The 26,887-nt window shown below is 36.6% G+C and overlaps 1 protein-coding gene across 6 annotated transcripts in view; it reads right to left on the bottom strand.

Moving 5' to 3' along the window:
• Positions 1–26,887, bottom strand: part of SPEF2 (sperm flagellar 2) — a 105,658-nt gene that overhangs the window by 21,486 nt on the left and 57,285 nt on the right. For 4 of the 6 annotated variants that reach the window (XM_039347870.1, XM_039347871.1, XM_039347873.1 and 1 more), the window contains exons 20-32: positions 25,107–25,193; positions 23,213–23,337; positions 21,698–21,825; positions 21,466–21,604; positions 19,293–19,430; positions 16,588–16,748; positions 15,703–15,880; positions 15,206–15,440; positions 13,247–13,366; positions 12,032–12,170; positions 10,850–11,079; positions 2,028–2,134; positions 111–293 (exon numbers count right to left, since the gene is read on the bottom strand). In XM_039347870.1, coding sequence (XP_039203804.1) covers positions 111–293; positions 2,028–2,134; positions 10,850–11,079; positions 12,032–12,170; positions 13,247–13,366; positions 15,206–15,440; positions 15,703–15,880; positions 16,588–16,748; positions 19,293–19,430; positions 21,466–21,604; positions 21,698–21,825; positions 23,213–23,337; positions 25,107–25,193 — 1,970 coding nt within the window. Of the gene's footprint in view, positions 1–110; positions 294–2,027; positions 2,135–5,512; positions 6,017–6,104; positions 6,229–6,313; positions 6,523–6,612; positions 6,831–6,924; positions 8,073–10,849; positions 11,080–12,031; positions 12,171–13,246; positions 13,367–15,205; positions 15,441–15,702; positions 15,881–16,587; positions 16,749–19,292; positions 19,431–21,465; positions 21,605–21,697; positions 21,826–23,212; positions 23,338–25,106; positions 25,194–26,887 lie in introns of those variants that run through there. The other 2 variants (XM_039347874.1, XM_039347869.1) reach the window with 2 other exon arrangements.

Here is a 26,887-nt window from a genome sequence, read left to right as displayed (position 1 = left end):
ACTGATTGTGACATGGTCTCACAATATAAGACTGGCTACCTGCTTGTCCCATTGCTCTCAGTAAGATTCAGTCACAAAGTCTTAAAAGGGCAAATATAAAGGAATGGAACCTGATCATATTCTTCCTGGGTGACAAATCCAGATCCTTCAGTATCCACATCCTGAAATCTTTGTAGTGTTTCGAGCAGTTCCATTACAGTGGGAATAGGCCAAGGTTGGGAAGCTGCATGTAGGAATCTGCGCCAGTCCACTGTGTCCAAATTCACAAGTAGGAATAATGATAGGCTCTGCAACTGTAACATATAATTGCAAGCACAGAGATAAATGCATGATCCCATGCAATGAAAAGATTAGGAATGGATGATGTAGGACAAGATATTGTTGCCGGACTTCAACTTTTTGAATTCCCAGCAAGCCATGGAGGCTGGGAAGCATGGAAGTCAAAGCCCAATATACTATATACACTGAAGCCATTAGATGTGAGATATAGATAAATAATTGCACAGACATGAAGAAGACTTCACTGATAGAAACAGCAAAGTAAATATAATAATTCACCAACAGAAAACTGTCATTTACTACAAGCGTTATTGTCAAGGCTTTCCTAGCTGGCAAGCAGAGGAAGCAAAAACAACAGATTTCAGTTAGGTAAGTAAATTTCATACTTGAGAACCATTAGTATCAGCAGTCAAGACTGAATTAAGAGCCGAGGTGGCGCAGCAGTTAGAGTGCAGTACTGCAGGTCACTTTAGCTGACTGTGTTCAGCAGGTCAGCGGTTCAAATCTCACCGGCTCAAGGTTGACTCAGCCTTCCATCCTTCCGAGGTAGGTAAAATGAGGACCCAGATTGTTGGGGGCAATGTAAAATATATATACATTGCTTACTGGTGTACACCGCTTAGAGAGTGCTTGCACTTGAAGCGGTATATAAGTCTCATAAATAAATAAATAAATTGAACACCCCTACTTCACCCCAAGTGTTTTAATGTTATTTTGAGTTAATATACAGAGTCTTGAAAACTGTAAACGGTTTTCCAGCCTCACTGAGAAGTTACACTGAGATAATTAAAGTGAACTTTCTTTTAAATACAGTATGTTTCCCCCCATCTCTCAACAACTGGACTGAGGTATCTTTTCTGAGATACATACTCCTCTGATTTGCCTGCAGCTTCCCATTATTTTTCCTTGTCATCCACAATACCCAATAAAAACAAATCATGTTTCTTTCTCTCAAAGCAACAGTCTACGTCATTCTTTTTAAAGGTAAGGTCAGTGGGCTTTTTCTCTTCATTGAGTAATAGTTAGGGCAGAGTTTCTAAACATGGCAACTTTAAGATGTAGGGACTTCAAGTCCCAGAGATCTCCAGCCTGTAGGTATGGACCTCTCCCAGAATTCCCCAGAGAGCAAGTCCATACTTTTAAAGTTGCCAAACTGTGGAGTGCTGATTTGGGATTAGCTGGCACTCATGTGACCTAGAAACCCCACGGTCACTCTCAATCATGGAAGCTCACTGGATAACTTTGGGCTGGTCACTTTTCTTCAGTCCAATCTACCTCATGGGTAACTGTAAAGAACAGTAGTAGAAGAACAAAAAGCAGGATATAAATCTATCAAATCAATAAATAACACACAGAAATACGAAAGCAATCCTCATTTCAGTTGGTCTTGAAGGCAGAGATGGGTTGTCCACAATATGAAAAAAAATCCAAGAAGTTGACTTCCAGGAATATTCAAAATGGTTTAACTGATTAGCACCTTTTATACACATTGGTAAACAAGCTCCCTTTATAAATAATTCCTAGCATCATCTCCATTCAAGCAATATGTCCTGTCTTTCTACAACTATTAACACTTAAGTTTGGTAATTCAACCACATAGCAATACATTCAAGTAAAAACTAAAGCAACATCACATACACTAAGGGTCTCCATATGGATGGTCACGATGGCAGTCATAACTGTATAATTATGGTCTCTATCTTGACTTTTTATACTTTTCCCTCAGAAGTGCCCTGATGGATACTTACATCATACATGGAGAGATGCAGCCAGGCATCAGGAAGCATATTGGACCCAAGATTCAAAGTAATCAAATCAAACAAAATATCTATGAATGTTTTACTTGGTATTAAACCTAGGCAAATAAGAAAAGAGAGGAGGAATTGGGTCAAAGTGGAATTAATATAAAAAAGTTAAAAATCAATTGCATTTGACTGCCTAATACTGTAGGCACATTGCATATTTCCCTGTCTTTCTTTCCTAATTATACAGTATATACAGAGAGTATAATTTACTTTATATGTAATTGTACAATGTTGTACATTTCGATTTCTTTAAACTATGTAAACCAAGCTGTGGGTTGCTGTCAATCAGCTATGATCCAAGAGGAAACAAAGCAAGTATCCTGCTCTTGAAGTCCGTTCCCCTAATAAACATGATTACAACTGGAACATAACTGGTTTCCAAATTGGAGTTGAAAAAAGAACACTCTTGCATATTCTGACCATTTTTTTTAGTTTCCACAATTTCCTTTTTGGGGAAAATTATTAAGATGTTGACTAGGTTGCAACTACAAAGGACTCTGGATGAAATGGATTATATGGAACTCTTTTGATACCATTAACTATAGCCATGGTAGCGAACCTATGGCACGTGTGCCAGAGGCGGCACTCAGAGCCCTCTCTGTGGGCACGCGCGCCGTTGCCCCAGTCCTAGGCCTTCAGCTAGGTTTTATAAAACCTTTTCACTTTAGGCCTCTGCCACCGTGTGCAAAAAAAAAAAGGCTCAATCAATCAATCAATTTCAACTTCTCACGGGAAAAAAATGATCTTGCAAAGTTGGAATTGATTGAACTTTTTAGTCCCACCCAGTCTGCCGTTATCACCGCAGCCATGCCCACCCAATGGGCCACACCCACCTGGCACCGATGATACATAAGTTTCAGTTTGGGCACTTTGGGTTGCAGTTTGGGCACTCGGTCTCTAAAAGGTTCGCCATCACTGTCCTACATTGTTCCATACCACCTGTTGTTCTGTTCCCAGTCAAATTGACTTATAAATGGAGACTTGGGGAATAATCTTGTTCTCCCTGGGTGAGTTAACTAAGGATTCACTGCTCAGATCTAGTGAAAACTGCCACTGCTTTCTGTCATTAGGACTTTGCTGTTGATAGAGGGTGGATCAAGAAAGAGTGGCATCCATTCAGTCCAAAGTCCACTTGTTCTCAGGATGCTCTCAAGAAGGAGCTAAAATAATGCCAGAATTGATGTTAGTATAGAGCAGTGGTGGCGAATCTTTTAGAGACCGAGTGCCCAAAGTGCAACCCAAAACCCACTTATGCATTGTCGGGTGCCAGGTGGACGTGGCCACCGAGTGGGCGTGACCATCGAGTGGGCATGGCCACTGAGCTGTTGGCTCGTGCTCGCTCACTTGCTGTCTGCAGCAAATGCTGCTTCTGTTGAAAGTTGCTCATTTTTATAGCCTCTTGCCTATTCCCAGACTACGCATGTGTGGAGCACTGCGCATGCGTGGAGAGGAGGGAGCAGCTTGGCCCAGCAATGGCTCGGGTGCCACTAGAGATGGCTCCGCATGACGCCTGTGGCATGCGTGCCATAGGTTCGCCACCACGGATGTAGGACATCAGCAAAGAAATAGTGATATATAGGTACAAGCATACAAAATTGAAATGAAACTGTGGGTTTCGTATGTTACCAGTCGTTCTTGCAACTAATCTAATTCTCAGGTCTGTTATGAGGATAAAATGAGATACCAGGAAAGAGAGAAACCATGTATGCTGTCAAGAGCTCTTGAAGGAAAAGTGTGGTGCAGAAAACAGAGTTTAGGGGACCCAATCAAAAGTATGCATGGTATTGTTTCAAGAATGTACACAGACTCTTCACAAAGACTGAGAAGGTTTGTTACAAACCTTTGATTAGAGAATGTATAGATACTAAAGCAAAATATTTATCTGAATCAAATTTGTTTTCTAAAGAGAATCCCTTGGTGAAAGAGCATAGGAAGCAGACATTCAAGGAGATCCATGAAAGTTATGACACAAATTTATACTCATTTTACTTTTGCATTTACTTTACATTTGCATACTTTACATTTGCCTTTTCACTTGCAAATGACTCTGATTCTTATCCCAACCAGAGAAAGGAGAAATCCTTCTGCAGATACTATTTTAAGCACAACAACCTTTCATGCCATGCCTAATTTCTACCAAGCTCTTTTTCCATGAGCCAATTAGTTAACTATGCATGCACTTGATGGTTGCAAGGTTTTCTATTTCTACAGTTGCAACTGCAAAATTTGAAAGCATTAAGAAAGTTGAAGTTATGCAAATACTGTGGTACCTTCTGAAGTCAGGTGGATTTAAGCTTTTATCCAGGGAGCACAGGACACATCCAAGGTTTGTATGGGAGAGAGAGAGAGAGATAGCTTCCTCAAGTTTTTATTACAAACATAATTCCTTCTGCATTGGACTTTTTGAGCTTTCTTAATTATCCGCTGTATAAATTTCTTTTTTCCCCTTTATTATTTTACATTGATTTTAAAAAGTACCATTTGTGGTTAAAATGTTGCATCTTCCTTTTATAAAAAGCTGCTCCCATCAGCATCAACACCCATTCAAATAGTTCAAATCCATGTAGAACATTCAAAGAAATGAACCAACTGCCTAAGAAAAAAACAATTCTTTCATTTTGGGAGATCAAGTTATCAACGTATGATGCAAAGGGTAAAGGACATTAATATGCTCTGGCTGGAACTTATGTTGCAAGACATTTCATTTCCAGAAGAATAGTAATAATTATTTCTCCATTTCAGCAGAACAAGGATATATAGTTGGAATGCAGAATAACAGGTATTTCAAAGAATTTCTTCCCATTCTTCAGTATCTTGTTAGAGACAAAATGTTTGGAAATTCCTACAGTGCATTTTTGTATTTTGCAATGCCATATTTGAAAATAATATTTCTAAAGATATTGGACTTTAGCTCCTAACATTTTTATCTGGCTCGATAATTTACAGCAGCTGGCGGAATACATATTTTTTAGCCCTGCTCTACAGAAAGATCTTGGCCATCTCTAGCTTTTCAATATGAAAACTATTCAACTTTTCTAAAGACATTTGTTAAAATCTTCCAAAGTCATGTTTATTTCATTTCTCGAAATTCTATATGCTTGTTTAATTTCATAAAATAAATTATACTCAAGTGCTGGAAGATCTTAAACTAAATGGTCAAGAAGTGTTGGTAGTCAGTAGAATAAAAGTATTACAGAGATATATTTATAGTTCTATTAGCAGATTTAGAAAGTGTTGTGCCTTATGAGGTGGAAAAGTCAAAGCTGGTACTAAAGCATTCAACAAACATGTTTTGTGTCTGAGATGCAAAAATTAAAAAAATACATTAAACCCTACACAATGGCCAGCAAAAGGGCAGAAGGGAGCATGTGCCACTATAGCTTCTGTAGTTATACAAGTATACACTTTGCTTTTAATTGGAGTGCAGATTTTTTTTTTGGAGGGGGAAGGTGATAATTACTAAATAGTTATTTGTTGAAACAATGCTTCTGCGAGAAATTGAGACAGAAATAATGTTGCATGTCTAGTCGCTTCCAAATGAACTTTCCCTTTCCCATTCGGGATCAGATGAAGAATCCGAGTTCTCATGAGGAGATACTCCAACTGGGATCCCACTGGAATCCCACTGATTAGCTTGTAGTTTTCTGTTCTTTTGCCAAGAAACATTCCACAACCGAACAGCTTCCTGGGGATCAAATTTTTTAATCTCGGGAGAATTCAGCTGAATGACCATGAGATCCGTCATGCTTTCAAACATGAGTTTTGAACGTAGCCTCATCATTGTCAGCTTCATTTGACCAAAGCCTCGTGCTGCTTCGCTGGAACTTGCTGGCAATGTCAAGAGAAGATCGATAAGGGCCAAGACATTCGGATATTTATGAAAAAAATCTTTGTTTACCAAATCCCATGTTAAGCTCCGGATGTTTTCATATCTAGAAAAGATCACATTTATTACTAACATGTTCCTTTTGCTAATGTAGCAGTAAAACAAACTTGGATTTAAGACAGCATGCTTATTACCTATTATATAGCTCTGCTTTTAGCATATTCCATTCAGTTTCAATTTCATCCACTTTCACTTTGGCCCATTCTAGGACTGGCTCATAATGCTGAATCAATAGAGATACTTCCGTCTCACCAAATTCTATAAGAACATTTATATTAATTGAAACAGTCCACATCTTTCAGAAAGGAATCATTTATTAGCCACTGCAGGGTGCTTTCTGTACCTTGTTTGAATTTGTCTGGCCACAGCTTAAAGCTTCCAATGGCGCTTGCGATCAAAACATCTTCACTAGCATCACAAAAACAATCTTGCAGCTGGTTCAAGAGACTACTTAATAATTCTAATCGAGTTGCTGAAATATTTCCATCTCCCACAAGTGGGTAACCATGTAAATATGTGATTGTCTCTACCAGACGTTCTCGCGGCCCTGATCTGAGGGGAGAAACATGATACTTAAGCAATAAACTCTCTCATTTCAATTCAGACACACTTAAAAATATGCAATAATTGTTAATATCCAACCTTTTTTGATACATTTGGAGTATCTCCAATGTTGACTGAATCGTAGCAAAAACATCTGCAATGGAAGTGTTTGGATTGTGGGCAACACGAGACAGAATGTTGAGGACATTAATGACATCTAATAAAAAGTGAGAAAATTTAACTATGTCTGTTTTTAGAAGCAACTTCAAGAGATCTTTGGCTTTCTGTTGATTTGAGGAACCTGATTCTTCTCCCATCTGGAAATCAACATGAAAAACAATGTGTTAAAACACAGAAAACTTCTAGTTTTTCAATTATTACTCAAATCCTATAGTTTCAAAAAGCATTTACCTTATTCAGGTGTAGGACAATTGCTGGGTAACCTTTCAGAAGGATCTGAAGAGCTGTCTGTAAGCGAAGAAACCATTGAGAGCCACCAATTTGAGAAGGAATCACTGGTGTCACTTTACGAGCTTCATAAATTAGCTTAAGGTTGTTCTTATTCATTGGAGAGTCATGATAAAAATAGTACAAGTTTTTTAATAAATCCACAAGTATATTGAATAGTGGATTATTCTTCAGTACTATCTTGTAGGCCATTTCAAGACGGTGCACAAGGCAATGAATGCTCTGAATACATGGTTGTATATCCTTCAATAGTTTAGCTACTCCATTTTCTCCTACCATAACATCTCTACCATCACTGCCAAAGCCAACCAGTTTTCTTGCCCAGTCATGGTTTGGCAAATTGACCTTCAGATTGGTTTGTAAGGTTTTCAAAATGGCATTTTTCACTGTCAAAGCATCATACATGACTACGGACTGAATTCCAACAATCTGGCAATGGATTTTCCCTTGATGTGCAAACTGTATATATACAAGGGCTGCTTCTGTTGTTCCACTGTCTGTAATGCCATCACTAATGAGAGAGAAGAACTTGCATTTTTCTAATTTCTCTTTCAAGGCTCTTCTTTCCACTTCAGCAATAAAATGAATAAAAATTCTTGCTGCTTTGTCATTTCTAAATATTGAACCAATGTCCACCCCCTTCATATCATCCAGTTTACTTATCCAGTCCAGGTCTGTGAAGGGGCGCCCAGTTTTGGCTATGGCATGGCACGTTCTAAAGAGATTTTCAATTTTTCCCAAAGTTGTTTTACTCATGTTCTTTAACATCTGCTGAGTGGTATCTGTGTCTGGAGTAGAACTACTAGCTGCTTCCATACAGGAAGCCCATGCATGAGCTTCACTGTTATGGTGGTCATCAACTAATTCAAGAATAAAGTCATCAGTCCCAGAGCAAAAATTGTGTGTCTTTTCCCCTAAGTCTACATTATGTTTCCGACACAGAGCACAGTACATAATGCCCTTGTTACTGTCATATTTTAACCATGTGTACTTCAACATCCAGATGTTTGGAAACTGATGATTCTTCTTTGAATAGTTTTGTTTGCTTGGAGTTACATTCTTGCTTTTAAATTGCTTCAGTGCTGCTATGGCTATAAATATTTCATAATGTTTATTACAACAACATTATAGTGTTTTAATACAATTTCAATATAATTATTATTTTGAGCTACAATGATTAATTATTCCAAACTATAGAAGTTCAACTACTGTATTTGTTACAAGACAGTAAATGAGAAGCATCTGAAAATTTCATTTTTTTCTTTCATAACACAAATTTAATGCAAAGATATATGCTGAATTCTGTATTAACTAGATTACATATGTGAAACTGAATCTTGTCTTTCCACAAAATGATGCAAAATATAAAATGTTTATCTTTAATCTTTTTAGAAATTAATATAATCTGAAACTATATTCAGCAGCATTGCTGACATGCTTTTATTCCTTATTTACAATCATAAGAGCTCAAAATTATTTCTTTCTTTTATTTTAAGAAGAGGCTGTTGGGGACAAATCCAAACAAACATACCACATTGTGTTGTCTGAAGCTTCCATTAAATAAACATTCCATTTAAGAATGTTTCCTACAGTTAGGAGTTAACTCATAATAATGCTTAGTTGAATCCACACATTCTGTGCCAGGATTTTTAAATATAATACATTGAATAAGATATAATGTTATGAGGTTCATAATAGTTATAGGAACAGCCTGTTAATGCTTCTACTAACAGGGAAGAAATATATACAGCAAAGACCTATATATTTCTGAAACACATTGCCAGCAAATATATAGAATACTTTTTTAAGTAAGAAATGTTAATAGTCGTGGTGGTGTAGTGGTTAGAATGTAGTACTGCAAGCTACTTCTGCTGACTGCCAGCTGCCAGTAGTTCAGCAGTTCGATTCTCACTGGCTCAAGGTTGATTCAGCCTTCCATCCTTCCGAGGTCGGTAAAATGAGGACCCAGATTGTTGTGGTCAATATGCTGACTCTATAAACCGCTTAGAGAGGGCTGTAAAGCACTATGAAGCGGTATATAAGTCTAAGTGCTATTGCTATTAATAGAAACCTTGTTTTTAATTCAGATATTATAGGGGAACAACCTGTTTCTGATGAAGCTATCACAGAAGGAAATTATGTTCTGCCAGTTGAATCTAAACACAGGTTATCTGCAGAAACTTCATCCTTTCATCCAAATGATAAAAGCAGCATTGTTTTGAAATGGGGCGGGGATTCTATCATAAGGTAGAAAGCTACTTTCATCATTCTGCTCCCTCCCTAGACTTGTTATCCAAACAATATCTAGCAACGTATAATACTTTTCGTCACAAGAGATGAATGTGTCAGGTTTGATTTAACTCATTATGTTATTTTTGTAACCGTAATTTTGTCCTTTCTTATTTTCATATTGATTCTTTAAAAGTCCATGTGAAAATGCAGCCATTTTCTATGTACTGTTTCCTAATCATACATTTTTGTATTTGTTTGCAGGGCAGGCATTGTAACCTATTTCCTACTATTCAGAAAAGTTCAGAAAATCATATTACTGTTCATATATCTGTTTAGAAATTTCAACCTGGTATGCTTATCTAAAATAACAATATAAAAAAATACCACACTAATAAATTACATTTCCATCCCTAGAAAAAATACTTTTGTAAGGAGGAATAATCAGGGTTACAGGTAATCCTTGCTTAGCAATAATTGGGACTGGCAACTCTGTCTCAAAGTGCCGTGGTCACTAAATGGAAAATCACATCCTTGTTTTGGGCTTATGTTATCACTTCTATTCAGTTGTTATGCAAATCACTGTGGTTGTTAAGCAAAACATCATATGACCACAACTTCCTATTTTATTTCTATGTTCTCCATTAATTCTGCATACCTCTAAGCCAGATGGGAAGCATACAAGTGGTGATCATGTGATTGCAGGATGCTGTGATAGCTGTAAATGGGCCTAGTTGTAAAGTGCCTGAATAGCAATCACATGACTGTGGGATATGGTCATAAATGTGAGGGCAACAATCATAAAGGTGAGGATTGGCCACAATAGTGTTTTTGTTGTAACATCAAATGGTTGCTAAATGAGATAATCAATAAGCAAGGACTACCTATACAACTTTTCACCTATTGTATGAATGGATATTAGAAATTAACTATGATCATGTGGAGTTCATGAAAATCTTTCCTTTTTTATTATTTAGTATATATATTTGTGCATTTGTATTATTTTTAGAAAAATGCCTATTTACAAAAATTTAGCAAATATATTATAACATTTATAAGCAATTCTTTGAAATCTTTTTAGAACCTTGAATTAAATAGGTTCTTTATTTTGAAGAAAATGTATGGATTGTTAGAGCGATGTGATATTATATAATGTGATATGGCTAAATATTAAGACAGTATAGAAGTATTAGGAAAATAGAAGACAGTACATTGGAAGACAGCCTAGACAGAGACATGAAAGATTATTGAATAGAGTTACCTAATGTCTACATATTTTTAGTTAAAAAAAAGCAAAGACACACCATTTGGGTGTACATGAAAAAGGATGGGTGCATCTGAAATTTGAATATAAAAAGAACCGCTAAGTCAAAAGAAATTTTATTGAAGGACCTATATGTTAAAAATGTGTTGAGGAACAATATCAGGAAACTGCAGTGAAGAAAAGTAGACTTGCATTGTTAATGTATAAAAAGATCTAAAGTTTTATTTTAAACAACTAATCAGCATTTTATCCTGTTCTTAACCTTTGTAGAAACACTTTATATACTATGGATACAAATATACTATTTCAATCACTTTAAATCTTGAATAGTCATTAATATGTTTTTACAAATCTATATGAAAAGTATTTTCTTACCTTTAGGTGCCACCTGTAGAAACTGCTTATGAAGAGTAGTAAGCTGTGAAATAGTGAGTGTACTGTTTGAAGCAGTCTCCACAGATGGGGGACGATGTGGAAGAGGAGGATCTTCAAATATTTTTATATCACCATTAACGTAGAAATCTACCCCTTCCAGGACTAACTCAAACTGAATTCTGGAAGAAGCTTCAATACGATTGCGGGCAACCCCAATTAATTTATCCACACTGTAACGATACACAATGCTTGAAAATGAAAAACGTAGCAAAACCTAAAATTAATAGTTTTATTGACAATTAATATTTTTCTACTGGCTTTGTCCCTAAAAGAACCAGTAGGATTCTTCAACTCCAGGCATGCTATTAAAATCTCTAATATGTTCTCTAGAACATGTGAAGCCAACAGCTACTGAAATGCCTGTATTGGAAAAATAAAGCAAGTCTCTTGCTGGATTGAATCTCCCAATTTTCATAAATGTCATTCGACTTCCTATGAAATTGGAGTGAATTTTTTATTATGTTTGAAAAACGTCTGTACCGAAGTATTCATTTTATGGAGAAAAATCCAATGGGAATGACACAAAATCACGATAACTTCTCATTTCCAGGTACAATATGGATAGAAAAAGTTTGGGATTGCCCACCTTAATAACTCTCTCCAGATTGCATTTCAGTTTATGGATTAGCACAAACAAAACTAGTTTCAGATATGCCAAAATGTAAGAGGAGCAGAGAGACCAAAAGATTGTCTTCATTTTGTTTTGCTTGGGATTTCACACAGAAGGAATAAATAAAAAATGACATTTCCTTCCATTTATGGAAGTCTTAATGAATCAAAGTAAAGTGGTAAACAATTGCAGGGGCTCATTCAAAAACCTATTCACAGCTATTCAGAAAAAAAACCCCTATCTTTCATTTCTCACAATAAATGCTACTTTAAAACTATAATTCATGCAGTCAGAAGCTCAGTATTTAACTACATATACACACCCAAGCATAAACTATTATTCACAATTTGTTCTTATCCAAATAATAGAAACACAACTGTAGTTTGTCTTTAGTATAGATAATGCAGAATTTCTTCATCTTATTTATTCAGTCTTTTGCTTAAGCCTAATGATTTTTACCTGATTTCCTCTATTGTAACATAATATTATTACTTTATTAAACAATTTATTACCTAGCCATTTCAGCCAGAAATCTCTCTCCAAGCCATTTTTCCATATTTCTGTATGTTTCTTCTGCCTTTGATTGTAGATCATCCAGGAAGGCTAATCCTTTAACTTTTAACAGCTCAAGACGAGATTTTGCAGCCTCCGCTATTTTAAAATGGCTTGTAGTTAGTATAAATCCAACCACATTCTAATATTCATTAGATTAAGTATTATGTAGGAAACAGAGCAATTAATTCTGTGTACAGGAAGTCCACAACTTATAACAGTTGATTTAGTGACCTTCAAAGTTACAACAGGACTGAAAAAAATGACTTATGTGACCGTTTTTCACACTTACAACCATTTCAACATCCCATGGTCATGTGATCAAAACTCAGATACTGGGCAACTGTTTCATATTTATGATGGTTGCAGTGTCCTGGGGTCATGTGAGCTTAAATGGACTTCAGAAAATGGTTGAAGACAGGAAGGCCTGGAGGAACGTTGTCCATGGGGTTGCGATGGGTCGGATATGACTTCGCAATTAACAATTAACAACAATGATGCAAATACTCAAATATGGCTTGGTGATGCATTTAAATTTAAATTAAGTTTCATTCATGAACTTATATTTTGAACTAATTATGGTTTATGAGTATATCGCAGATAAATTTTATGTTTTGAGCTAATCATAGTTTATATCACAGATAAATTTTCTCTGCCACTCCAGCCTTTTGGCTGCAGTGCAATGTTCCTCAGTGTTTTTGGTGCAGAGTTCAGTCTAACACAAAACAACCTGGCCTCATTTTATTTCTGTTCTTAAAGAATTAAAGTAATGAACAATAGCAAGATTCACAAATATGGTAAGCCCAATACATGAGTAATTGTGGTTATTCAACAAACTATGGATAAACCAAACCACATTAATCAACACCTGAACCTAAAAAAGTTCAAGCAAATATAGTTAACATCCAAAACAAATGTCTATGGAGATTCTCAATCATCCAGGTCATCGTTGTCGCAAAGGTGCAAAGGTTCAAAAGGCAACTGGACTCAAGAACTAAACTCAAGAAGCTTCTTAGACGAGAAGTGAAATGTTTTCAAGGGGGAAAAAAACAAGAAAGTCCAGTTGCTTTTCAAACAACGCTTTTGGGAATTCCAAAACACATGTTGGGGTTTTATTTAATTTTCTCAGCCCTAAACAGGTAGATATTTAGCTATTCTGTTTGCAGAAATTATACCTTCATGCTCCAGTGCAGCAAAATATTCCTGTTTCATTTTAAGCTTCAGTTCTTGCTTCTTTAATTCTTCTGGAGATAAAGGAATTGCTATTACTTCAGTGGTAGATGGACTATGTGCACCTGGAAGAAAAAGTAATATTGTAAAGAATCTAAAGGTAAAAATGTTTGAATAGTTATTATCTTTGTATTAACACACAGCTAATAAAGTAATCTAGGATTTCTCAAATTTTGTGATGCTTTGTTCCCCCAATGAATGCAGGTAGTCCTCGACTACAATTGAGCCCAAAATTTATGTTGCAAAGCGAGAGTTGTCAAGTGAATTTTGCCCCATTTTACAACCTTTCTTACCACAGTTGTTAAGTGAATCACTGCAGTTGTTAAGTTAGTAACAGGGTTATTAAGTGAATCTGGCTTCCCCATTGGCTTAGCTTGTTAGATGGTTGCAAAAGAGGATCATATGACCACAGGACCCTGCACCCATCATAAATATGAGTCAGTTGCCAATTGTCTGAATTTTGATCATATTACCATGGAGATACAACAATGTTGTAAATATGAAAAATGGTCATAAGTCACTTTTTTCAGTGCCGTTATAACTTGGAACGGTCACTAAATGAACTGTTTCAAGTCGAGGATTACCTGAAAATGGTTGGACCATGCTCAAGAGTGCATAGATAAGACAGATTGTCAAGGCAGAATGGGAGCACTCTGTAGTTATCGTCCAGTTATGTGTACTTAACCTTTTGTGGCTTTTTCTGGGGGTACTTATTATGTTGGGTCCTGGCACTGAGTCTACGCACCATCTCTAGATAGTGCAAGCACTGCGCTTGTGCTCAAGCACAAAATATTAGGAGCACTGCAAGTGAATGATGCCTCAAGACTGGAAGGGGGAAATGACTGGCCAGGTCATCTTGGATAGCATTTAGCCAGGCTATGCACAAGTTTCAAAAGGCCAGTCCACCTTTTGAGACTTGTGCATAGCCCAGCTCAGTATCAGCAGCTCTGTGAAGGTCATTCCCATCTGAGTAGAGCAGGAGTGAGTGCAGTCCTTCTCAAGTTTGCTTGTTACCCTCTGACAGTTCTAAAAAAGGAGTTTCGTTCAAGTACTTATAATGCACAAACTGTTTTAAAAGTCTGAACTTCATTCATTTATCAAGAGGTGTTTGCCTGGTGTTGCTGCGGGGGAAATTTCCTGACAGTGAGAACAATCAACCAGTGGAACAGCTTGCCTTCAAAAGTTGTAGGTGCTCTATCACTGGAGGATTTTAAGAATAGACTGGACAGCCATTTGTCTGAAATGGTCTCCTGATTGAACAGGGGGTTGGTCTAGAAGACCTCCAAGGTTCCTTCCATCTCTGATGTCTATATTATATGAGTTAGATCTGCAGCAATAAACTCAAATAAAGCACCCCACTTCCCTGAAAGGTTTCTGAGCATGTATTTGCAATCAGATGTTTTCAGTGTGTGTATGCTTCCTCCCCAGAGTTAATAATCTACTGCAGGGGTCTGCAACCTTGACAATTTTAAGATTTGTGGGCTTCAGCTTCCAGAATTCCTCAGCCAGCATAGCTGGCTGAGGAATTCTGAAAGCTGAAGCCCACAAGTCTTAAAAGTTGCCAAGGTTGAAGACCCCTGATCTACTGGATCTTAGCAAGTTTCAGGACAAAAAACTAATCCCAACACTTTCTGAGTTTGGGGCAAAAGGAGGAAACTCCCTCCCACGTTCCATAAAAGTATCTGTTGGTATTGCCTCAGCTAGACCATTCCTCCTTAACCTGGCACTTCTGAATGTGCCCTGGAAGTACAACCTAAGAATTCTGGAGTTTCGTTTCCATTACATCTGGAAGATGCAGAGAAGCTTTACGATTGTACAGACAAGACTCGTTTCATGCTCCTCTAGTATCTGTTTGCTGGTCCTGCTCTGTATAGGATCACGATATATCACTACACTTTGTTTACCTTTCTTTTTTCCTTTTTTGGCATCTTTGCTGTCCTTTTCTTTGACGTCTTTCCCATCTTTTGCTTCTTTCCCACCTTTTGCTTCCTTTTCGCCTTTTCCTCCTTTCCCTTTCCCTTCCTTTCCACCTTTGCCAGCAACCGTTTGCGAAGATTTGAGGCGCTCTTTTTCCTTCATTTCCTCCTGAAGCCGTTCCTTCTCCTCTTCCGCTTCTTTTGACTGTATTTCAGAACTCACCTGAAATTTTATATACCAACATTTATTAATAGAAATATTAGGAGCATTAAAGTAGAACTGTGGTGAAGATGTTTTTTGAGCAAGACTATAGGTAGCCCTTGCTTAACCACCACTCACTTAGCAACTGTACAAAGTTACGAGAGACCGCCTAAAAAGAAGCGAGGACCTGGTTCCAGAATTCCAACATCATGCACACATTTTGTTTCTCTCTTCTATCCTCACGCACCTGTGACTCATCTCTTTAAATAAAGGCTTTACCTACCATGGAAGATATAGTTGTTACAATATGATGCCATGTCTCTGTGAGCAGTTTCTCATCTGGGCCGAAATTAAATATTACACTTTCTGTAAACAGATCGTCCTTGAGTTTAACTGGAATCAATTTGATCCTTTCTCTGTTAACTTCTGGTGAAGGAGATCTGTGAGCAATCATAGGTATTCTTAGAGAAAGAAAAAAAAAGAAAGAGATAAGTAACAGGTTGAGTCTTGCTTCCTCAGATGCTGTATTTTTAGTATATTGAGTATATTTCTATAAAGGTTTTAATGGACATTGTGGCACTAGCATCAAAACTGTGACTGACGTTTGGGTTGGCTACACTTGCAGCGTTGCCCAAGAGTGAGTCACAAGTTGCAAGTTCTCCCATCGTCCATAGGATATTTAGCGGGCAAATTAAATTTTGGATTTTCTTGTTTCTTGCATCATCTTGCTTGGTGAAGAGTTCTTGAAAATTCATTTTCATATTGTTTTAATTCAAATTAGTATCTATTTAGGTGTATTGCTTTTATTTTAATTAGTTAATAATGACTAATATATCTCCAATCATGTATTTAACCATTTCCCCTGTCTCACTGAAAATTACAACCTACCAACAATTGTTGAGTATTCCCTGTGGCCAGTCTTCAAGGAGACTGCCTTGGGTTTCTGACCACTCCATTTTCATTTAGCTATTATTGTGTTATTTGACTGGCCCTGGTTTTCCAGGGCCTCACATACAGGTGTTTTATATCAAACACATACACCCCGTTGTAAAGCAGATGTTTCATATATAATGGAAGTACATTCATACAAGTATTCTTTCTCCTATTTACATGTTCTCCAATACAAACATATCTATTAATTAGTGCAGTTCTGCCATTTTTAACATACATTTTCATCTTGCTCTCTTCCAGAGATAGTTTTCTTTCCGTAAGATCTATCAATGGTATTCTGGTAAAGTCGGAACTTGTGTCTGTTGGAATTTTGCCTTCCATTGCTCTATAATAGTCATGCAGAAGTTTTTTGGTATCTTGGAAACGGTCCATTTCATTCTTTATGATGTCCAAAGAAAACAAAACAATTAATCCTCTTATCCCTCTGAAAATGCAAGACAATTTTACAACATCTACACATCTATACTGATGTTAGAAATCTATTCTTAAAACAAGCCCTACTCATCTTTACAATTTGGGTTCTAACATTTTGGAACAAGGGAGCTAGTGCCCAGTTTTTTTTATATTTGAGCTACATGTTAATAGTGTTAAAACACTTTATAATGCCTTGGTAAGGCCACACTTGGAATACTAAATCCAGTTTTGGTCACCACAATATAAAAAAGAAGTTGAGACTCTAGAAGGAGTGCAGAGAAGAGCAACAAAGATGATTAGGGGACTGGAGGCTAAAACATATAAAGAACAGTTGCTGGAATTGGGTATGTCTAGTTTAATGAAGAGAAGGACTAGGGGGAACATGATAGCAGTGTTCCAATATCTCAGGGGTTGCCACAAAGAAGAGGGAGTCAAGCTATTCTCCAAAGCACCTGAAGGCAGGACAAGAAGTAATGGATGGAAACTAATCAAAGTAAGAAGCAACCTAGAACTAAGGAGAATTTTCCTGACAGTTAGAACAATTAATCAGTGGAACAACCTGCCTCCAGAAGTTGTGAATGCTCCAACAATGGAAATTTTTAAGAAGAGACTGGACAACCACTTGTCTGAAATGGTATAGGGTTTCCTGCCTGAGCAGGGGGTTAGACTAGAGCACCTCAAAGGTCCCTTCCAACTCTATTATTGTTATTGTAACACCATGGGTTTTAACTGTATGTTAATTAAATATCCACTAAATTATACTGTTACTCATCTTGGAGATTTATGATACTGTAGCTAAGCCAATAGACCTGACACAAGCTGAACATATTTTAAAAATCATAATTAAGTAGTCATAAGATTGTATGCATCATTAATTATCTGTATGTGTGATTTCCCTACCTTAAAAAATGATGTATTTCAACATCAACCATGAAAGTTTTAACAAATGTTTTAACAAGTTATACTATATATATTGTAAATAGCAGCTATTATTTGTGATTAGCATTGGTGAAAATACAGTGAATGTAACACTAAACCACGATATACGGAACAAGTAATAATGGTCTTGTTTGTCTATAGATTCTACAGAATAGAGCAAAAATATGAATAATTGTCCAAAACCATCTGGTTTGGGCCTAAATGACAAATTTCACTCAATAATTCTTCAATTAACACTTTAGTTTCTTTCTACAATGATACTTAAATCCAACAAGAAAAATAATGTCAAGTATAATTTGCCAGGTTCACAGAATCTGTACATCTGAGACCAAACTTTATGCACCTGTCATGCTTTTGATTTATTATTAGACTAAAAGCCGCTAAATATATAACTGAAAAGTAAAAAAACAGTGCCATGTATTCATGGGAAAAGTCACAGAACCACAATCTCAAAAGGGGGGAAACAGAGACAGAAAGAAAGAGGAACCACAATATAAAAATCCAGTTGAGTAGGACTACTATCAGGTCAAAAGTTTCAGCTTAAAGCCCTTAAATCTGTATCTAGCACTTGCCAATCCAGGGGTCTTGGGATTGAACAAGAAACAATACAAGATACAATACAATAAAGATAAAGTTACATGACATTATCTGTCCTAATGCTATCAAACCTTTTTTGGGAAATTTGTTGCATTTATATCTAATATTCCTCCTATATGCCTCATTCAAGATCCATTATGGGCCTACAGATAATGATGCCAACCCTGAGGTCAGGCACATGAAGAACCAGGATGCTTGAATCTGATTCTTTTTGAGATACACTTAATGAATATTGGGTTCATCTTCTTTGGATGACTTCAAACAAAAGCTGGACAGATTTTGTTGGGGATAGGCAGCGGGTTAAATTTAATAGTCAATTATGATATTATGTTTTTCCATTTCATTATATCTGCCCAGTGGCACAGGGAGAAGACATTCACCTTTAGGATTCATATATTTTGAAAGATGGCAAGAGAATAAGAATAGACTGGTGGTGGTGTCATTGTTTGTGTGTGTATGTTGGTGTCCTTTCATAGTTCACCTCCAAATTGGTTATTGATTTGAAGCTATTGCCTGTGGCCAGACTTGCACTATGGATTCTTGTTCGGACAGGCAAAGCTATCTAGTCACACAAAGCTAAAACTCTATCAACGATCTAAGAGTTTACACATGCCAGAGTTTATACATGTGGTATTTGGAAGGCACAATAAAGATTGCAATGAGAAATGTGATTTGGTATCCAACAGATTGTGCTATACAATGTGAATGTGACATCCATGTTGTAATGCAGTTTTGAACATTCATCTTCTATGTAGCCAGAGGTTTTCACTGCAAGTGGATTATAGAACTGTTACTTAATAACACTCCAAGCAACAAATAGCACAAAATGTAGAAACCTATACATTTGAATAGCGAAAAATATCAATTATAATAGCTGTTTTTCTAATAACCTAGTTATTCCTAGCTTCAGCCAAAAGTTCATAACACATGAAAATGCAAAGCTCCTTCTATCGTTTAAGTTCTATTTCAGACCTGCATAAGTGAGAAGATGTGGTTCATCAGAAGCCCAATTCGGTCTGGCAACCAGCCATCGTTCATGATATCACAACGTTCTTGCTCAGCTTCATCTCTCCTGTTTTCACAGATATCCCACAAACGATCCCTTAAATCCTAAAAAATATTTTTTTAACTTATAATGTTCTGAAACATCAAAAATGTTTTATCCCAATCCTCCCTGCCCATCCCAAAAAATAGCTAAATGCAATTCCACTGCAGATATCAACTGCTACATTGCCCACTTTTACACAAACTGGGACTAAGGATCACTCTAAATATAATCAAAATGCAATTTTAAAGGTGACTTAAGGAGTGCAAATTTATAGACAATGGACACAAACCATATTAAATCAATGAATCAAATTAAATGTTTATGTTTACACTGAACTTAGTGATCAAATGTGGTTCTCAAAGTCAAAAATATGGTGTATCCCTGCCTTATATGTACAAAACCATATAGAAACCAGTAGATTTTCATGATTTCAATGCAACTGATACAAAAACATATTGTTACAAAATCTCAAAACACATTTTTTTTTAATGGAGTCTGCAGTCTCTCCTTGCCAGAATTGTTGCTGTCTGCAAAAATAAAGGACTAGATGGGACTTTTTGATGGTGGTGGGGGGGCTGGTGGGAGATAAAAGCTGCCAGTATGGATCTAGTATCCTCTACAGATTCTGGAATGTGCATCACATGCAAAGGTGAATTGTGAATGTGACTTGGATACTTTCTTTCTACAGAAGTTTTCAGAATTATATGAAAACATACTTTACTTGCAAAAGAAATAATATAGGGAAGACTGAAAGTATTATATTGCTAGTCCATTTGCATGTTTGCATGCAGAGTTTGAGTGCATATTTCTACTGTTGAGTTTTCCCCATTAAATAGGAAATGATATGACTTCATTGCCTACATCGCAGTAGTTTATCATGGTTTGAAAAAGAGACTTTTTCTTTTTTTTAAAAAAGCGCCACTTTCCACCACAGTGTGGGAAATTATTGCATTCAACTCAATGAGGTTTTAAGCACTGCTTTGCTTAAGACAAACTTGCTGTTCCTTTCTCCTTTTTATCTGACTCACCAAACTGCTTGGAAAGGTGAGACAACAAACTTGTCATTCCCAGTAACCTAAGCAGGTGTTGTGGTCAGTAGCCACATTTACTGTGTGTCTTCAGAGATAAGCCAGTTTTTAGTCTTTTCATCTTTAGATTCTTGCTAGATACCATAAACTAAGAACCTGGTAGTGCTTTCTGCCCTACATGAAGGAAACCTGCTCACTGGCAGATTTAAGAGCACATTGGGGGCAAATAAATAGTCCTATACTCAATGAACCATAGAATTCATTAATTGGTTAACTAATCTCATCATGAAAATATATTTATTCTATGGAACATACAATCTCCTTTGGGAGAGGGATGTCACTAGGTAAAGTCAGAAAGCTGTCTTTTCAAACATAATGCTTAATCCTTGATGTCTAGTGGAAAAACAGTACAGGGAGTCCTCAATTTACAACAATTCATTTAGTGACCGTTTGAAGTTACAACAGCATTGAAAAAGTAACTTATGACCATTTTTCACACTTACGATCGTTGCAGCATCCCGAGTCATATGATCAAAATTCAGACGCTTGGCAACTGACCCATATCAATGACAGTTGCAGTGTTCCAAGGTCATGTGATCATCTTTTGGAACCTTCTGACAAGCAAGGTCAATGGGGAAACCAGGTTCACTTAACAACCATATTAATAACTGCAGTGATTCACTTAACAATTGTGGCAAGAAAGGTCATAAAATGGGGTAAAACTCACTTAAATGTCTCACTGAACAAAAAAATTTGGGGCTCAATTGTGGTTGTAAGTCGAGGACCACCTGGAAATTTAAATAAACTCCATATTCTACTTCCAAATTCTTCCCCAAGTTTTTTCTTTTTCAAGAATCGCTTTGAAAAAAAAAATGGATAAACTAATGGTCTTTCATGGAATGAGAATTGGTAAAAATAATGTTTCTGACACTAGTTCACTTCAGTGGAAGCTGTTTAGAAATAAAACCTTGAAATATAATTCCCTACAATGCCTCATTCATCTTAGCAAGAAACAAAACCAACTTGCTATGAATTAGTAAATCATCTCCTACTTTTAGTTAATTCTTACAGTCACTCTTTGATGCAGTTCTTCTTTTGTCTCATCATCATCCCATAAGTCATCAGTCACTGAATTATAATCAACTTGCCACTGAGTCACAAATTCCTGCTTGTGGTCTGGACGCTTCAAATAGTCCTTGAAATGGTTTCTGTGAACAGTGAAATGAAAGTCCATACAGGGGGTTGGAAGACAAAAAGGGACACGACGAAGTTTCTTTGAGTCAAACAGTCCCAACACTCACCTTATGTCTGACAGGTAATGAATAATAACATGTTGCTCATCTCTGAGGCATCGAAGTGTTGCTTTGATGTTATTGACATATGTTTTCTCTATTGCTTCCCAGTAAGGAGCTAAGAATTCTGCCACTTCCTGTTAAGTTGTAAAAATACAGAATTAACGTGTATTTATTTATACATTGCCTATCTTAAATGTCAAGGGAAAGGGAGTATGTCTTATGTACCCTCTGGTCATGTATCAGCCAAGGTCCTCTTGGCCTGTGTGCAAGGCTTTCTGATAAGAAAGTTATTTCTTATTTATTCTCACCTGCTAAATAAACCCAGGCAATAACTGACCTGCTATCAAGTTTATTTATTATACTGCATTGATTTTATTCTCTTTTTATATTTCTTCACTAGAGTGCTTGATCAAGTTTACTGTATAGGTAGCTATACCAAATGGGAAGTATGTAAAAAAAGAATGGATTGTGTTTCACTCTAAACATCCCAAAATTCCCTAGTCTTGGAATTTCCATACCAAAATAAGAGAAGAGGAGATGGTGGCAGCTCTGCCTAAGTTAGAAAGCAGTTGTACCTTCTAGATTTAAAGTTTACAATGATGTATGAATCTAGCTATTTGAGTTGGTCACTATTACTCAGCATAAATTATGTCTTAACGCCGTCGTTAGACAATGCTGACAGAGTCGGATTTGATTTCCTTGAAACAGCAGGAGACAAATACTGAGAGATATTAAAAACTTACTTTTCTCAAAAGTTTTATTTTTATATAACATTTGACCCATCATGACGTCATGCTGAGCTAGCAAGATAGAAGGTAAGAGCCATTCTTAGCTAGTTGCGGAATGTATACAAATCAATCTAGTACTGTATAAAATATGGCAAAGATTTCTTTCAAAATTAAAAAAATAAAAAATAAACCAATTTTTTTCAGCTTGATACACTTGTCCTCTAGAACAGTGGTTCTCAACCTTTTAATGCCACGCCCCCCAACCAGTTGTAAGTCGAGGACTACTCAACCGGTCGTAAGTCGAGGACTACTCAACTGGTGCAGCACCGTTTGCAGAATGGAACTTTTGGTGGGCTCAGCAGGTCAGAGACAGCCTGGATAATTCCTATTGGCTTTTGAAAGCCAATAGAATTAGACTCTATTCAAGAGACTCTATTCTATTGGCTTTCAAAAGCCAATAGAATAAAAGGGAGTAGCACAGCTAAGGAAAAGGGGAAAAAAATGGCGGACTGCGTTGTTTGGCGACCCCCGTGAAATGGTTGTTCGACCCCAAATGGGGTCCTGACCCACAGGTTGAGAACCACTGCTCTAGAAGTGTTGGAACTACATGGAATTCTTAGACATGCTGGAATTCTTAGACACGATGTCTAATCTGGAGGTGGATCTGGATCACAAAATATATTTCTGATCAGTGAACTTTGTAAGGAAGGGAAGGGAAGAGAAGGGAAGGGAAGGGAAGGGAAGGGAAGGGAAGGAAAGGATCATCATGAACTGCTATTTCTGGACAGCTTACTTGGGGTAATGGATCATCACGGTAAATCCATTCGCTTGACCCAGGTTTGATTGGAGGTGGTTCAATGGTATCAGCAGGCAACATGTCTTCAGGGGAAGATGCCTGTCCTCTTCCTCGTGGAGTTCCTTAAATACAAAGAAAAGAAAAATGCATTTTTATCAGGGAGAAGATGAGAAGAAATGACCTAAGAACCATAGAGAATGGTATCTTTAGACTGGCTTATGGTATAGAAATATTGATGTCTTACTCTCATGGCAAGCTGCCATCATCATTATAAATGCGTTTTCTGGACCAATATTTGGGGACTTTGACTTTGATCATAGTCTTATATGTATATTTATTTATGTAAATATATGCTTATGTTTATGTCTGTATATGAAAAGATCTTGTAAAGTTTCTTGGGAAGGAAAGAAAATGAGATTTGGCCACCCTAGGAAGACTTACTATCTATATACAAGCTTGCACTAAACTTTCTCCTTGGGCTTCTTGCCCTATTAAACATCTTACACCAGGTGTGCCAAACTGGCAGCCCATGGGCCAGATGTGTCATGCACGGGCCAAGTCCACCCCGGCTCTGCAAAGGCAAAAAAGTTGTGATACATCACATGATACAATCGAGTTTAACACCCTTGTCTTAGACCCAGACTTCATTTTTTTCAGGATTCATCTTCTTCTAGACAGTAAGTCTTTGAACAGTTGCAACAAATGAAAAGGTAGAAGTTTTAGACATTTAGCACAATATATGATTAATATGTAGTAGAGTGGGAACTAGTTATTTATGATCCTTTTATGATCCTATCTGGATTTCTCATGCTTCCCATCACATGCTGGCAACCAATTTTACTACTGTTCCATTAGTTCTTGCACTGGAAGGGATTTTTTGGAGATTCTTTGTACTCCTTGTAACTTCTTTGCTCTTGCTTACTAAATTATCACGTCACCTGTTCCCCAAAACATTTTTTTTCAATTTTGGGTCTGAACTTCTGGTCATCTCCCTTGTGCTCAATTACACTTGAGATTCTGATGCAAAAGAATCTGGTTATTGGGCTATTTGACCTAGTCCCTCAATGTCAATGCCAACATATAATAACTGTTTAATTCATATCAAAAAATAACCTGTCATTTATTCATTCAATTAGTATCTTCCTAAATCCAAATGTTTGTATTTGGATGACATAGCGTGACAGATAACAACTTTTAAATAAGTGTGCTACACTTTTTGTTTATACCTCTGGGACATCATCATGAATACAGTATGAGAAGGGGAATACAGTATGAGAAGGGAGAACCACAAGCAAGCTGGAAATATACCTAAATTCTGCCAACTTAATTTTTTCAGTATTGATTTTTCATCTGATTTGTTGACCGTGTAAATATATATTTTAAATATCAGAGGCCTCTATCACAATGTATTAATTCCCATTTCCAGATTTAAAATGCCTACCAGGAAATTCAGTCAGCAAATAGAATACAGTCCTTTACAAATATGTCTGCCAAAGCTACAATTTATTCCATTATCAGCCTGAATTGTTTTCATGCCACATGAAGTTTTCGTGCTAACCATAAATACAGTACAGGTCAATTTTTGCACATTTTGTGCAGGTGAACTAAGTGCATCCAAAGCCCAGTTTTATTTCATCCTACATAAACTGGGATCTCTATTTGAGAGACTATTTTCCAAACCAACATAGAATACTTTTACTCACATCCTAAATTGAAGTCTCACAAAGTACAATAATACTCATTCAGGATTAAAATTAATTTTAAAATTAAAATTAAAATTAAAAATTTTCATTTTTATGAAAAGTATTGTCTTCTCTTTGTCAACTCTATTTTGATTATTCAGTCAAGAATATATTGTAATCAACAAACTTAACAACAAAATTATTCTCACCTGATTTAGCTCCTGATTCTTTTCCTTTGACTGTTTCATCTTTCTTTCCCTTTTTACCTTTAGCAGGTAACTCTGATGGAGTAGTCTCTGTAGACATTTAATATAGATTTGAAATATTTTGAGATATATTACCTTGCTTTTGTTAAGTTAAGATTTTTCTCCTATCTAGTATTTGACTCAAATAAAAGGGAGCTTGGAAATAACTTCCCAAATAAAGAAATATTTTGGCTCATAGTAGTTGGGTTGAATAATACATATTACCAAATCAGTTAAAGGTCTAGCAACTGAATTTTCACAACAAACCCAGATTTCACTGTATTTTGTGAATTCCAATATGGTTTAATTCAATAACCAAACAAGTTGCCTGAACCTAAGCAGTAACTAGTAATTATGATCATTGTTAGTTTCTGCTTTCTCTACCAATTTCATTAGCTCATCAAATCATAAGACAGTGGAAAGGAGAAAACAGTTGAGATGAATGCTGAACAGATGTGGAAATTATTGATCAGGAATAATAACGAAAATCTTTGGCCCATACTTCAAGTGTATTATGGAAATAATGTAACCAATTATTTTTTCTCTATTGCTTCTAGCAATTTGATATGGTAGATGAGGTAAGATAGAGAAAGGCAATATAATAATGATTGGGTTTTCCTGTAATGCCAAGCTATGCCTAATTACAATTTATTATACAAACCATTCTCAAATTATGCTATATACTAAACCAATATTTTAACACTTTTACTGTGTTTGGGGAATTACACAGTTATTTAAATACTTCCCAAACTGGACATGAAACATGTATAAGCAATTGAATTGATTTTTTAAGTCTTGCAGAGTTAAATGTACCCATTAAATCCATTAAGTCAATTCCTAACTCTGTCAATTTTTCCAGGATTGTTTAATACAAAGGTCAAAATTAATGACTCCCAGTATTTGGCTTGCCATAACTGAGTTCCAAAACTCCATACAACTATTAGATGGCAGCAAAGGGATAGAGCTTTCTCTATGCCATCTAGAGGTCAGCCCAAATATAAAAGGTCCATAAAAAAAAGTAAAACACTCCAGTGTTGTGACATTAAAGGCTTTGCCCTCTGGGATGTCAACATGTTTAAGCACATTCCCCAGCTGCAAGGGAGTTTCTTATCCAGTCCAAACTCATAAATCATGTTGTACAAATCACATTGACAGAGTTCACATTTAATTTTTTTAAAAAGTATATGGCATGGGACAATCTATGAGCCCAGAGAGAAAAATTTGTGAGAAAGTCTCTTTCCATTGAGATGACCATTCTTCCCAAGCTAGTACCTAGATCATATTTATAGACTGCCAATTTCTTAACCTTTATTCTAGGTTATGGCCAGGGCTTTTGTTCTCATAGAACGCCCAGAACGCAGTTCCGGCACCTTTTTGGGATGGAACCTTGTAGGGTAGGCAAGGCGGGTTGTATGACGTGTGTGAGTTCTGGCACCTTTTTTTTTTTTTTTAAGAAAAAAAGCACTGGTTATGGCAACTAACTAACACAGCCTTACTTGGAAAGCAAAAAGATTTGGTTTTGCACTGCACTTGTTTATTTCTTACTGCAAAACTATTAATGTATGAAGAGACAATGTTTCTGGATTGTTTCTCAGCTGGCTCATCACAGAGCCTGATACTGATTAGGGCTGAGTGAATGAGTCAAGAGCACCCAATTATTTTCCATGCCTAAGGAAGGACTAGAACCTGAGTATCCCCTCTCCTAGTCTTGCACCTTAACTTCCACACCACATGGCTCCCAGTCT

The sequence above is a fragment of the Crotalus tigris genome, unplaced genomic scaffold (assembly GCF_016545835.1).
Source record: "Crotalus tigris isolate CLP2741 ecotype Arizona unplaced genomic scaffold, ASM1654583v1 scf7180000018103.2265978, whole genome shotgun sequence".
In the NCBI taxonomy this organism is placed as follows: domain Eukaryota; kingdom Metazoa; phylum Chordata; class Lepidosauria; order Squamata; family Viperidae; genus Crotalus; species Crotalus tigris.
The sequence above is the reverse complement of the archived record's forward strand: the minus strand, read 5'-3'. Positions and strand labels throughout refer to the sequence as shown.